Source organism: Pogonomyrmex barbatus, unplaced genomic scaffold, assembly GCF_055798465.1.
Source record: "Pogonomyrmex barbatus isolate J1 unplaced genomic scaffold, ASM5579846v1 scaffold17, whole genome shotgun sequence".
In the NCBI taxonomy this organism is placed as follows: Eukaryota; Metazoa; Arthropoda; class Insecta; order Hymenoptera; family Formicidae; genus Pogonomyrmex; species Pogonomyrmex barbatus.
In genome coordinates, this window is record NW_028297113.1 from 302,873 (window position 1) to 315,965 (window position 13,093).

Consider the following 13,093-nt stretch of genomic DNA (forward strand, 5'->3'; position numbering starts at 1 on the left):
TAATTCTATTTATCTTTTTGAAAAACTTGTAAATGCTTTTTAATACTACCCAATCTAATTCTCTGATAGCCGCCATTAAATTCACTTCCCCTCTCACCCCCATACTCCTCAGCTCCAAGTCCATCCCCTCTCTCCCCTCGTCATACCTCACACACCTCCATATCACATGCTCCAGGCTTTCGCACTCATTTCCGCAATCGCACCTAGCGTCCTCTATATACCCTTTCCTAGCCAGTGACTCATTCAAATTATAATGATTTGACCTGATTCTATTAATCCACACTATAAGATACCTTTCCTCGTTAGTATTACTGAACCACGGTTTTCTTCTTTTTCTTTTATAGAAATTCTCAAAATAGAATTTTCCTTTATACTCTGCATCTTTTATAATCTTATTTTGTGTACTGTTCCAGAGCTCTCGTTTAAAAATGTTTCTAAAATCACTATACGGGACGGGATTAATTTCCTCCGCGGGGGGTTCCTGGGAGGCCTCTTTCGCCAATTTATCTGCTATTTCATTACCCGTAATCCCTACGTGCACAGGGACCCATCCTATAATTATCCTATATTTCCTGCTGTTTACAATTTTCCTATATAGAGCTCTGGTTTTTATAATATACATATTTTTATACCTGGAGTAAATTATTCTCCAGGGCTTATATGGTCGATAGTGAGTCAGTAAGTATTAAATAGTTTTGACTATCCTCTATTTTTTCTTGATAGATTAAGTCTAACATGATTTTAACTGCAAATGCTTCTGCTGTGAAAGATGAGCAGTCTTTTGGTAGGCTTATACTATACGCTGTTTCTTGTTCTTCTGTAACCAGTCCCACTCCTGTAGATTTGCTCGATTTACCTCTGGAGCCGTCCGTGTACATTACTTTGATCGCCTCTGATCTTGTTATTTTTTATAATGGCTTCGATCAGCTGTTCATCTGTGTGGAGTTTCTTTTTCCATTGCCTCGCTGTATATTTATCGATCTCTATTTCCTCCGTAATTTCCTTGTAACCCGACTCGAAAATTTCAAATTTTCTTCTTTCTCCCGTATGCTTCTTTAACCATTTTATCCTCGACCAAGCATTTACCAGGCAGCTTTTATTCGACGTAGGCCTGATATATCGTTCATAGTTTTCATTTGCTTCCAATTGATCTATTCTTAGTCTCGTCTCTTCATCTCCATATATCATAATTTTCAAGAGAAAATTCCTTGCTAGCATTTCTGCCCAATCCTGTAGCAACTTTCAATTCCGCTATAATTACGTTATTCGGTGTACTATTTCTGTAGCCTAATGCTATCCTAAGTCCTGCATACTGAGTCCTTTCCATTAATAGTCTTTGGTTAGGTTCCCTGGGGAAGTATATAAATAGTCCATAATCCGTGACTGACCTCACAATACTTTTGTAAAGCAGCAACGCCGTGTTAACTTCCATACCTCTTTTCTTTTTATTCAGATATTTCATTAGCCTGTTCGCCTTCTTAACCTTGTTTCTAACCAGATCAATCTGATGGTGAAAATTAATCTTATTGTCAAACCATAATTCAAGGAATCTTGCCCCTGCACTATTCTGTATATCAACCTTTCCTAGTCTTATTTTCTCTTTTATCTCGTACACCAGACTTATTAAATTCCACCAGAACAGTTTTTCTAGGTGCTAATTCCAATCCTAGCGCCTCCAATCTTTTCGCCAAACATTCCGCCGCATCTTGTATTGCGAAAGTATTTGCCTCTCTATATAAACTTGTGGTATATAAAGCAATATCGTCCGCAAATTGAACTGTGCGTATCCCCCCTCCTAACTCCTCAGTGATTTTCTTCGTGTACAAAGAATAGAGTAAGAGGCTCAACACAGCCCCTGCGGCAGGCCTTTGTGTACCCTTCTTCTCCCCAGCCACAATAAACTGGGTGTATCTGACTCTGCTCCACACGTACACAAATCTTACTATATCTCTGGGGCATCCGATCTCCTCTAATTTCTCGATAAGGATGTTTAAGTCTACATTATCATAGGCCACAGTTACATCCACGAATAGCGCTGTAGTGTATTCCCCTCTAAAGAATCCATTCTTGATGTCCATAGTGATTTGGGTCAGGTTATCCGCACAAGACGTTCCTCTCCTGAATCCGTTTTGATCCCTGGTTATTAAGTTATTCTTCTCTGCCCACCATACCAATCTCTCATTTACCATCCTTTCCATGACTTTACACATGCAGGACGCCAAAGCTATCGGCCTGACTTTTTCCTGCCCTGGTTTATCTATAAAGATCACTTGATATTCCTGCCAGCTTCTTGGTAGCATATTCCCCTTCCATATTCCATTAAGTACCGTCAGCATTTCTTGCTGCATCCTGTTTGATAGTAATTTGATCATGTCATACTCGATACCATCTCTTTCCGGTGATGTATTTTTTCTTATCATGCTTAATGCTTTTTTCCATTCCGCTGTTGTGAATCTTTCCTTCCATCCTTGTTTCTTCTCCTGTTCCTCTCCAATTTCTATCGGTGGGTTTTCCACAGACGGGGGAGCAAGCTTTTCTATCATTTCCCTTATACATTCCTCTCTGTTCTTACTTTTCTATTTATTCCATTCTATCTTTGCCCTACAATTCTTGAATATCCTCATCATGTTCCATACATAAGCCATACTTATATTCTTGTTTATTGATTTACAGAATAATTCGAAGTCTTGTGACTTTTTTGTTTTAACCACTTTTCTCGCAATAGTTCTGCACCTCTTATATTCGATGTATGCATGCATAGTTCCCTCTCTAATAAACCTCTTCTGTGCTTCCTTTCTATTTCTTATCGCTTCTTCACATTTCCCATCCCACCATTTATCTGGAAGGAATCTGTTTCTTTCTATTCTGTTATTTGTGTATCCTTTCTCCTTGCCTCTTCTCCTTGAGGTGATCTCTTCTATAGCCATTTTCATGCTTTCACATAATAAATTATATCTTACCCGTATGTCCCTGTCGCCTGAACCCAACCTTAACTCTCTCCTTGACTTTTCCCAGATTTCTGTAGCCTTTCTTCCATAATCTTCCCATTTCGTTTTTCTTGATGAAATTCTGTTTGTCTTTTTAATGTAATTTGTGATTTCAAAGTCCATCTCCATTATTATTGGATAGTGGTCCGACCCCCACGAATCCTGCAATTGGTATGTTCTTATATTGTCTAGGTCCTCCGGTGGTCCTAGTATTAAGTCTAAATTGTTAGAGATTTGATCTGCCATTCCCATTCTGGATTTTGTATCTTCGTTATAACATACCAAATCCTTTTCATTCATCACCTCACTCATATTTTCACCATTTCTATCTGTATCTCCACAGTTCCATATAGTATTATGTGCGTTAAAGTCTCCAACATAATATGTTTTATGTGTATTTCCATTGTTAGTGAGTATTTTCCGCCATGTGGATTTATCCAATCTAGTTCCTGGTCTCCTGTATATCACAACTATGTTAATTTTTCCTAAAACATTCTTCACCGTAATACCTATCTTTTCAACTGTCCCGTGGATATCCTCCTGACACTTTAGAATCTCGAACTCTAGTCTGTTATGTATCACAATGGCTATTCCTCCCTTGCTATCAAGATTATTCGATCGATATGTTTTATATCCTGAAAAGTAAATTGGAACATTTTTTGGCAGTTTAATTTCAGTTATAACCGCGATGTCGTAATCTCTTATTCTCATGGCCAATTCTTCTTTTTTATTTCTAATCCCTCTACAATTAATATTAATAATAATATTGTAATTGGGGCCGTTGTGTATATATCAAATAAGATAAAATAAAATAAAGAGGTACCTTTAAAAGAATTTACTATAGAGATAACAAAAGTTTTCGCAGTGGCCTTTCTTGTAAAACAAAAAAATAAAAAGCAAACAAAAACAAAACTAAAAATACAAAGAGCTTATGTATTGCACCCGAGCTTATATTATCCTATTGAGGTAAATGCCTTACAACTATTAATAAGAGAGTATGTATCCTTTCTTATAGCTAAAGCTTAAATCAATTTTACTGTTACGAAGTTAACCTACAATATAATATAACCCGACTTAGATATTCCTGCTTCAATCTTATAAATTACCTGTAATACTACTAATACTGAGAAACATAAAAATCTTGAACTATCAACTTTTCTTCTTGTCAATCTTGATATCTAATATTAACTTAACGTTGACTATTACAATTTATGCATAACCAAAATCTTGCTAAACTTATATCGAATTATCAAAAAAAACGATAATCAAATCTTAATCTAAGACTTGGGTTTTATGTAAAAAATTTTAACATAAGTACTATAATGTATCTATTATACCTGAATTAATTCGTTCCTTGCCTCTGTATCTTGAAACCTTCTATAGAAAAATATGTTCCCTTACCTTATATCTCCTGCTACTTTCTACTCTTTGTACTATTCTAACTTAAACTATCCAAGTACTTTCCTTGTCGTTTCTAATATTATATCTGTTGTGCTTATAATATCAATCTATTCGTTGCTCTTCCAAAAATTCTGTCTCATATTCTCTACTATTCTATTCTCTCTATATTTTCTTTCTTCCCTGTATATCCTATTTCTATCCTGCTGGATACCCTTCTGATGCTGTTCCTTGTCTTGCTCACTGCTCGTCTGATCTCCATCATAACCTTCCTCTCATCTGGTCTCATCCAGAGCCTGATCCAAAAGGGATTTCAAATCCCAGTCCCTGTCCGCTGCAGCCAACAGTCTTGATATAAATTCCTTTCTTCTTTCTTTTTCTGTAATCAATGCCTTCCCTATTGAATATCCTTCCTGGCCTTTGTCGGCTAAATTTCCTTCCTTGTCATGTACTAGCGCGATTCCTCTCTTTTCCTTAGTAATTTCTCCTTCCCTTGTGTTGAATTGTGCGTAGTAGTTAGTTCTCATTCTAGGCGCCTCTATTTTCCTTCTTCCATCCTCTCTCTTCCTTTCCTGCCTTATAAACCCTGAGTTGTCAGGGGAAAGATATGGCAGGTCATCGCTACTTGTGTCATCAGCATTCCTTGCTTTTTCTTCCTTTCCTTTTCCTTTTCTACTATTTGCTTTGCTAATCACTTCATCTCTATATGAAGATTTCTGCCTCTGACTCGTCTTCTGTCCTAGTTTACTAAGGAGCGGCCAATTATTCGGTTTTTCGTATCTGTCGTAGACTTCCGTAGGACCTTCATCACTGTCCTCTAGAATTTCGATCGCTTCTCTATATGAAGCATTATTAATATAAGATATAAGCCATCACTTTCTTGATCCTCTGATTTCTCTCGTACACGTCACACCTCCTGTCTGTGGATTTGTGACTCTCACCGCAGTTGCGACACTTCGTTGGTTTATCGCAGTGGCCATGCGCTCTTTCACCACAATTGATACAGCATTCCTCACTCTTACAATGAACTTTTCTATGGCCATACCTAAAGCACTTGTAACACTGCATCAGGGGCCACGTATGGTCTTACTCTTAATACAGCTAAGTCGTTGAAAAAACTTATCTTATCTCTGGGCTGGTTTCCTTTAAATGTAATTATCACAGAGTCGACCGGCTCAAATTCTACCTTATTTTCTTCCTTGTTCCATTTCCTTTTCTTCTCACCATTCTTTCAATTTTTAAAACATCCTCGGGTTTGGTGAGCAAACTATAGAAGTCTATGATTGAATCTAGATATAGCGGAACAACGCCTCTGAAGCACGTGTCCCGGTCTTCTATTCCCGCGCTGTATCCATCTTTTCCTTTATCCTCGTTGATTTTCTTAATTGCACTGTTAGCGTCTATTGGATTTAAAAAATATAATATAGCTGTCTTAAACCCGTTCATCATTATGCGTTTAGGATAAATTCTTTTATCTTTTAACATATATAAAATCTTAAAATAATTGCTGCCTTTTTTGGCAGTACCTGCTCTTTCCGTCATTCTGAGTGTAACCTTGTAGTTGCTTCCGAAATTTTCGTCAAATTCCAACCTCCTACTAATCTTGGACACGTCGATCTCACTGATGTGTTTGAGGATACCATCCTCCTTCACATATGCCTCTCTTTTCCTTATCTCGCTTCTCTTTGCCATGATATCCGCCGTATTTATCTGTTGCACTGTATCGCTATTTACTAACTGCGCGCCTTTATCGCAACTCGCCGGTACTGGCGTGTCTCCTTCCCCCTCAACTTCCATTTCCTCTTCCGATTGGTCCTCTCCTGTTTCACGTGACTTCTGATCAATAGTATTGCAAGTCTTTCCCGCGCTCTTCTCTACCTTTGAATTTTGTTTCCTTGCCTTCTTCTTCTTCCTCTCTACCATTTTCCAATCTTCACTCTCATTCTCTGTGTTCGTTGTATCTAGCATCAGTTGATCCAGCGTATCTTCCGTCGCCGGTCTTTTTCCTTTATTGCTATCTTCGTTCATTTCTACATTTAGTCTTGCTACCAGTCTCCTTATTGTCTTCTTCAGCGTCTCATTCTCTCTTAACGTAAGACTTATACTTTCTCTTCTCTCCTCTCGCCCCCCCCCTCTCCCTGGGGCTCTTCGTTATCCTTTAAATTATCTATGCTGCCTTAGTATTGCACCTATTCTTTACTAAATCCTAAATATTGCACACCTAGCTAATCCTATTGAGCTCTAAAAAGAGCTGATTTAACTAAACCGAGAGTTTCTAACACTAAAAATCGCCAGACACCACTCGCACATGTCCAAATTCGATTCACTGCACTACACCAGGTTATTGCACACTAAACTGGCTGGATTCCGTAAAGCGCATATGCCCTTTTGCCCTTTGTTATAGTATACGTGACATGAACTATAGATAAATGCGCATATGCGCTTTACGAAATCCAGCCACTGGATGCGATCCACTTGGGAAATGCGTTCGGAAATAACATCCGAGTGCAACCGAGTATCATTTTATCCTTGTTTTTTGTCGAATGTTCCACAAACAAGGATAAAATAATACCCGAGTGAACTCGGATGTTATTTCCAAATGCATCCTTGATGCTACAAATGCTTCGAAGTATTTCTTGATTCATAAAATTGCCAATTCATAAAATTCTTTGTTCTAATTGATTAATCAAACTTTGAAGTATTTGTAGCAGCAAGTGAATCGCACTTGCATCATACATGAAATTATTTAAATTTAAAATAAATAAATACTTCAAAACAATTATATAAATAGTCAACAATGAATTTTTCGTATTATTTAGTTATGAATATGAATTAATAATTTCATTATAAAAGAAGTAATATTATGCTACTACATTTGGATATTTCATATGTAGCAATCCTTAATGTGCATTAATCCAGTGTAGTGCAGCGAATTGAATTCGTTAAAAAACAGATGATTTAACTATCAATTAAAGCCACACAATGCTTTTTTTTCTGCTGGTTTACTAGCTGGATTCGCGTGTTTGCTGAGCTTCAATTGGTATATTCTTTTAGATCTAAAAGAATATACTAATCAAAGACAAGAGTTCAGCAAGCACGCAATTCAGCTAGCAAACCAGCAGAAAAAAAAGCATCGTGTGCTGCTGGCTTTAGGCTAGATCTTCATGCAGACACCGGAACTTTGACACAGAGTATTAATTGCTGAAAAATGAGTGAGAGTAAATAGTAAGTACTATTTACTCCCATCACTCATTTTTCAGCAATAGTACTTACTATTTACTCCCACCACTTATTTTTCATACTTTATGTCAAAGCGCCAGTGTTTGCATGAGATTCCAGCCTTAGCTTACTAAGAAGTTGGAATAACGTTCTCCCTTCCTTTTGCTTCCTTCCCTACTTCCTTTAATTTTTCCTTCCATCTTGTTAACAAATCTTTGCCGAACAATAACAGTTACAAAATTCATCTCAATCCAGACACATTTGCCAACATCAACATCACTCACAATTCCTTGTTCACTCTGAATGATAAGTGGTTCCTCAACTTGTCACCTATCCCGACAGACGTTCAAGGCTTATTACAATTAGATGAAAATTTTGCTTTACCTACCACAGACACTAAGAAAATGATAATTGAAACTATAAAAAATGTTGAGAAAAATATCGCTAAATGCCCACAGAATTTTCAATTACAGTTATGGAATAGATATACCACTAAGATTATTATTAAGATAGATTATACCACTAATTAATAATATATCTTCCTTTATCTCTTCAAATAATAGCATTAATGAAAGACTATCATTATTATATAAAAACACTTCTTCTTTCATTAAACAACATCCAGATATAATTTTCACTTGGGTCGATAAAGACAATGTGACTATTGCACTGGACAGGGACTTGTATATTTCCAAAGTTATGACTTATTAAAGGATACAGACATATCAAAATGAATAAAGATCCTACTAAAATCATTACTAAAAAATTGTGTGTCTCCTCAAGACGTGGCAAAAATCGAAATTTATATCGGAGTCTGGGTACTACAAGATGATGGTTAGCGATCTAGGAACTTCACCTAGGGCTTACAGCTTTACCGAAAATACATAAACAGAGTTGCCCATTCAGATTGATCGTTTCCTGTATTGACAGTCCGCTATATGTTTTGGCATCATCTCTTAATAAACTCATTATGAAGAGCATTCCAAAATCTAATATTGGCATTAATAATAGCTTTCAACTCATTCAAAAATTATCGGATGTACAGATGATAACTTCTCATTGATTTCATTGGATGTTAAATCTTTGTTCACAAATATCACAAATGTCAATTTGATTTGGGAATAGACAGCATTTTCCAAATCGATGGGGTGAATTATATAGCGCCGAATTGTAACATCCCTAAGGAAGAATTTCTTAAAGCGGTTTCTTTGGTTCTGCATTCCACATACTTCAAATTTGATAATCAGATTTACAAGCAAACTTTCGGCTTACCCATGGATTCTCCGTTGTCCGATTATAGCGGATTTGGTGATGAGAGATCTCGAGGAAAGGTTGAGAGCATAGATATTGACTTACCTTTTTACTATAGCTATGTGGATGATATAGCTTTGGCCGTCCCCCACGGTAAAATCAAAAATATTCTTGAGACATTCAATTCTTTCCACCCGCGTTACAATTTACTTGTGAGGTTGGCGGGAGAGAGTTGAGTTTCTTGGAGATTACCGTGAAAGTTGTGAATGGAGTTATGCACTTCGATTGGTATTATAAACCGACCTTTTCTGGGAGATATTTAAATTATCTATCACAACATCCTTTATCCCAGAAGAGAGGTATAGTTTATGATTTGGTAGATAAAGACTTCTCCTTGTCGCACCCTCAATATTACCAAAAAAACTTTGAATCTGTAGTTTCCATATTATTGAGTAATGATTATCCTCTCAATTTTATATTTAACTGCATAGCTCGAAGATTAAAAACTCTATTGTTTAGGAACGATGATACATTAAACATTGACAAAGAATCTAAGGACAATGACAAGAAAATTAAATGGTTCACGTTGCCATTCAACTCAACCATTGTAGGGAGAATCCAAGCCATTATTAATAATCAATACTAAATTGTCCTTCTTTAGCCTGAATAAATTGAGAGGAATAATTCGAACTCAGAAAGATAAGAACCCCGTGGAAACATGTAAAAATATTGTATATAAGATTGAATGCGACAATTGCGAAAAATGTTATGTGGGACAGATCAAGAAACAATTGAAGACTAGCTTGAGCGAATATCGTAGTCACATTCGCAGAAATACAAACAAAAATCCATTATTATAGATCACAGATTGTGCTCTAATCACGATTTTTCTTGGGATAGAGTAAAAATACTGACTACGAAACGTGACTGCGAAAAACGCTTGATTTCGGAAATGCTGTTCATCAAATTATAAAAAAACAACACATTAAATCTTCAAATAGATACAGAATGCCTTCATCATTCGTACGTCTCTGTTCTCGACAAATTGTAATTTTTATTGACCTTGTTATGTTGTTTATGTTTTTAATTATTGTTCCGATCAAATAACTTCCATTTTGTTTACCACTTATATACACTGTCGGATTGTCTTTTGACTAGCACACTTGATTATAAGCGTTCTCTTAAATCTTTTATAATTTTAATTTTATATTCTTGTAATTTTATTCGACGATACGTTTTATTCACATTTCAACATTATGTATGGCTTACATAATGTACTCTTCAGTAGTAAGTATCACAATTTTTAAATCAGTTTAATTCTATCGGGAGAATTTCAATGATATTGTGTGTGGCTTCATTAGGGATATGAATATATTTCCGTCACATAGCAATCGGCGCGGGCGACACCTTATCACATTACCTTATCACATTAGAGTGCAGTCTTGACTATTTGTTTTTACTGAAGATGGCTCAAATTTGAGCCGAAACATTTGAAGATTTTTTGAATAAAAAAAATATATTAGTTTTTCATATTTACTACAAAAATAGACTCATTAAAAATTTGTTCAAATTATATCTAAAAATATATAATTATACCTAATTATACATATATACATATATATATATATATATATACCCCAAGTAGCAAGATGATGTTATGATTTAAAATCATTTTTCGTTATTCGTCAGTGTACTAAATAATGACGTAAAATAAACGTAACATTTGTCACGAAATATTATCGTCATAAATATATCGTCATTTAATCGTTATTTTTAAGTAATTTTTAATGAATAAATAATAAAATAACATTATTAATTACTATCTTTCTTAATTAATTATAATATAATAATATTATAACTAAATAAGAAAAATATTTTTCATATTTAATACAATTATTAATAAATTCATAACCAAATAAATAAAATATTGTCACGTCCGCGACAGTCACAAACATCGCGCGCTCTTTTCGCGTCGCCACTCACTGATACAATCCGGAGGAAAACTGCGCTCGAAATTAATAATACTCCTTTACAAAATAAACCGTGAGTTGCAAATATCAAAACTTTATTAAAACGAAATAGAACAATCAGAACAATTTAAACACTACGGACACACGTCTGTTCATTTCGTATAATCGCATAAAACAACTACAATTAATTAATGTACAGAACCATTAATTTAATTTAATCAGTATTGATAAAAAAGTAAGTTATAAGGACATAAATAAAAAATATTAAAATTTTTATTCGAATTTAGAAAACTATCTATTCACTAACAACATTATTAAAAGAAGTTTTAATGCGATACCCAGGCTCGCCAAGTTTTTGTCTGTTTGATTTTAAATCGTTCTATATTTAAAATATATCACTCTATTTAAAATATATAGCAGAATGTGTAGAGAATAATGTCGGCAGAACGTGATGCGCGTGGCGCGAGAACTTAGAAGACACAAAGGATACAGAGTTAATGAAGAATTTAAAATAAGCGAGTCGAAGAAGACACTCAGCAAAAATACACACAGGCTCAGGGAGCGAAACACACGTACACACAACAACGGCGCAACACCCAACGAATCGAGGGAAAAAAAAGAAGGAAGAGCGCCACTATCGAACACAAGTCACAAGGTCACCACAAAAACCGTCTGTTCCGCTCCACACACACTTCCCCTCGAATTGTGTTCGGATCCCGCCCGAGAACTCACGGGTTGCAATTCGAACTTCCTAAGATAGTCTGCGTGTTTCTTCTTCTGGAGTCCTTTAGTCAAGAAGTCGGCGATCATGTCAGATATGTGACGATCTTTTGGTTGCAAAGCACTTCACGCACGTAGTGATATTTGATGTCGATGTACTTACTCCGCTGATGGAAGACAGAGTTCTCGGCCAGTTTGATGGCACCCTAATTGTCGCAATGGATAGTGACGTTGTCTCTGTCTATCTCGTTGAATTCCAATTCCTTTAGGAAGCATTGTAGGAACACAGCCTCCTTAGTCCCTTCGGTCAGGGCCATGTATTCTGCTTCGTAAGTGGATAGGACCACGGTGTTTTGTTTTCTTGAATCTTAGGTTACAGCGCATCCACTCAGCACAAACACGAATCAGAGTACAAGCGTCGATCCGTCCCGCAGTTTTCCCAATCGGAATCAACGTACCCTGTCAGAGGACTGGAAGCAGGACGATACATGAGACCGATTTCTCTCGTTCCTTTCAGGTATCTCAATACCCTTTTGGCTGCCTTCCAGTGAGATTCGAAGCAATTGTTATATTGTCCAAGGTGGCTGACAGCAAAGGCTATGTCGGGTCTAGTCGACGAGGCGAGATAAGTCGAGCACTCCACGAGCTCCCTATAAGGCATGTTCAGCTCTCCCCCCCCCCCCCCCCGCCGAACTTCCTTCGTCTGATTAACTTTATGTTGGGGTTGATCGATGATCCGACTGCGTTGCAATCGATCATCCCAAATAATTCGAGCACCTCGTTGATATAACCGGCCTGGTTAAAAGCGATAGTGTTCCCTTCTCGACAGAATTCCATGCCCAGACATCACCGTACCTCACCGAGATTTCTGATGGCGAAACGTCGCGAAATGGAACTCGAAAGTCTCCTGATTTTCTTCTCATCTTGCGAGGCTATTAGTATGTCGTCCACATGCAATCAGTAGAATTTCTCCCTCTGGCTAATACACAGTACAAGTATGCGTCGGCGTTAGTGGCGACGGCGCCGTTCTTTTTCAAGACTTTATTGAGGCTGCGATGCCAACTTTGCCCAGTCTGTCGCAAGCCATATAATGCTTTCTTCAGTCTGCAGACCTTGTTTCCGGACTTCAGTTCTTAGAGCATCTTTCATGCTCTCGTTCGAGTGTTCACCTTCCTGAAGTTCATCTTCTGCGTTGGCGATGAACTTCAACAGTGCGCCCAGTTCTTTGGGCGGTTCCAACAGAACATCCTCCTCCAGAGGTCTGTTCAAGTGTGCTGTACTGACGTCCAAATGGATCTTCACATTATATCGAGCAGTTAAGCTCACCATCAGACGAATAGATCCCAGATGCGTCACGGAGGCGAATGTTTCGTTGAAATGTATACCCGGTACTTGACGAAAGCCTTGAGTTACTAGCCTCGCCTTACGTCATTGAATCGATCCGTCGGGATTCAGCTTGTTCCGGAAACCCATACGACTGTCAATGATTATACGGTCGTCGGGTCGATCTACCAGGTTGTTGATTCCAGGTTGTTGATTCCAGGTTGT

General features: G+C 37.1%; 4 protein-coding genes across 5 annotated transcripts; all 4 read right to left on the bottom strand.

Annotated features, from left to right (window-relative positions):
• Positions 1–2,652: 2,652 nt before the first annotated feature.
• LOC148937038 (uncharacterized) lies at positions 2,653–3,700 on the bottom strand. Its single transcript, XM_089074560.1, has 2 exons — positions 2,961–3,700; positions 2,653–2,839 (listed from the first exon to the last, which is right to left on the bottom strand). Exons 1-2 carry the CDS (start codon positions 3,696–3,698, stop codon positions 2,804–2,806), a joined length of 774 nt encoding a protein of 257 aa, XP_088930686.1. The 5' UTR covers positions 3,699–3,700; the 3' UTR covers positions 2,653–2,803.
• Positions 3,701–4,657: 957 nt separating this feature from the next.
• On the bottom strand, positions 4,658–5,428 carry LOC148937039 (uncharacterized). The gene is made up of 2 exons (XM_089074388.1): positions 5,299–5,428; positions 4,658–5,241 (listed from the first exon to the last, which is right to left on the bottom strand). Exons 1-2 carry the CDS (start codon positions 5,426–5,428, stop codon positions 4,661–4,663), a joined length of 711 nt encoding a protein of 236 aa, XP_088930514.1. The 3' UTR covers positions 4,658–4,660.
• LOC105434263 (uncharacterized) lies at positions 5,314–6,920 on the bottom strand. 2 transcript variants are annotated; one of them, XM_011649931.3, is made up of 3 exons: positions 5,912–6,920; positions 5,572–5,785; positions 5,314–5,486 (listed from the first exon to the last, which is right to left on the bottom strand). In XM_011649931.3, exons 1-3 carry the CDS (start codon positions 6,411–6,413, stop codon positions 5,453–5,455), a joined length of 750 nt encoding a protein of 249 aa, XP_011648233.2. In that variant the 5' UTR covers positions 6,414–6,920; the 3' UTR covers positions 5,314–5,452. The 2 variants fall into 2 exon arrangements, with proteins under 2 accessions (XP_011648233.2, XP_088930680.1); XM_089074554.1 differs by having other exon boundaries at positions 5,572–6,920.
• A 4,831-nt stretch (positions 6,921–11,751) lies between these two features.
• LOC148937040 (uncharacterized) lies at positions 11,752–12,206 on the bottom strand. The gene is made up of 2 exons (XM_089074389.1): positions 12,004–12,206; positions 11,752–11,905 (listed from the first exon to the last, which is right to left on the bottom strand). The coding sequence occupies exons 1-2, from the start codon at positions 12,204–12,206 to the stop codon at positions 11,752–11,754; spliced, it is 357 nt and encodes a 118-aa protein (XP_088930515.1).
• Between the last annotated feature and the right edge of the window lie 887 nt (positions 12,207–13,093).

Excerpts from the sequence above, each read along its gene's own strand:
- LOC148937038 (XM_089074560.1), bottom strand. The coding sequence starts at position 3,698 with ATGAGAATAAGAGATTACGACATCGCGGTTATAACTGAAATTAAACTG. Across the intron at positions 2,840-2,960 it reads CAGGCGACAGGGACATACGG|ATAAATGGTGGGATGGGAAA; the intron begins GTAAGATATAAT and ends GATTCCTTCCAG.
- LOC148937039 (XM_089074388.1), bottom strand. The coding sequence starts at position 5,428 with ATGGCCATAGAAAAGTTCATTGTAAGAGTGAGGAATGCTGTATCAATT. Across the intron at positions 5,242-5,298 it reads CACAAATCCACAGACAGGAG|TTAATAATGCTTCATATAGA; the intron begins GTGTGACGTGTA and ends TTATATCTTATA.
- LOC105434263 (XM_089074554.1), bottom strand. The coding sequence starts at position 6,413 with ATGAACGAAGATAGCAATAAAGGAAAAAGACCGGCGACGGAAGATACG. Across the intron at positions 5,487-5,571 it reads GGAACAAGGAAGAAAATAAG|CTGTATTAAGAGTAAGACCA; the intron begins GTAGAATTTGAG and ends TCAACGACTTAG.
- LOC148937040 (XM_089074389.1), bottom strand. The coding sequence starts at position 12,206 with ATGCCTTATAGGGAGCTCGTGGAGTGCTCGACTTATCTCGCCTCGTCG. Across the intron at positions 11,906-12,003 it reads GCTTCCAGTCCTCTGACAGG|AAAACAAAACACCGTGGTCC; the intron begins GTACGTTGATTC and ends CTAAGATTCAAG.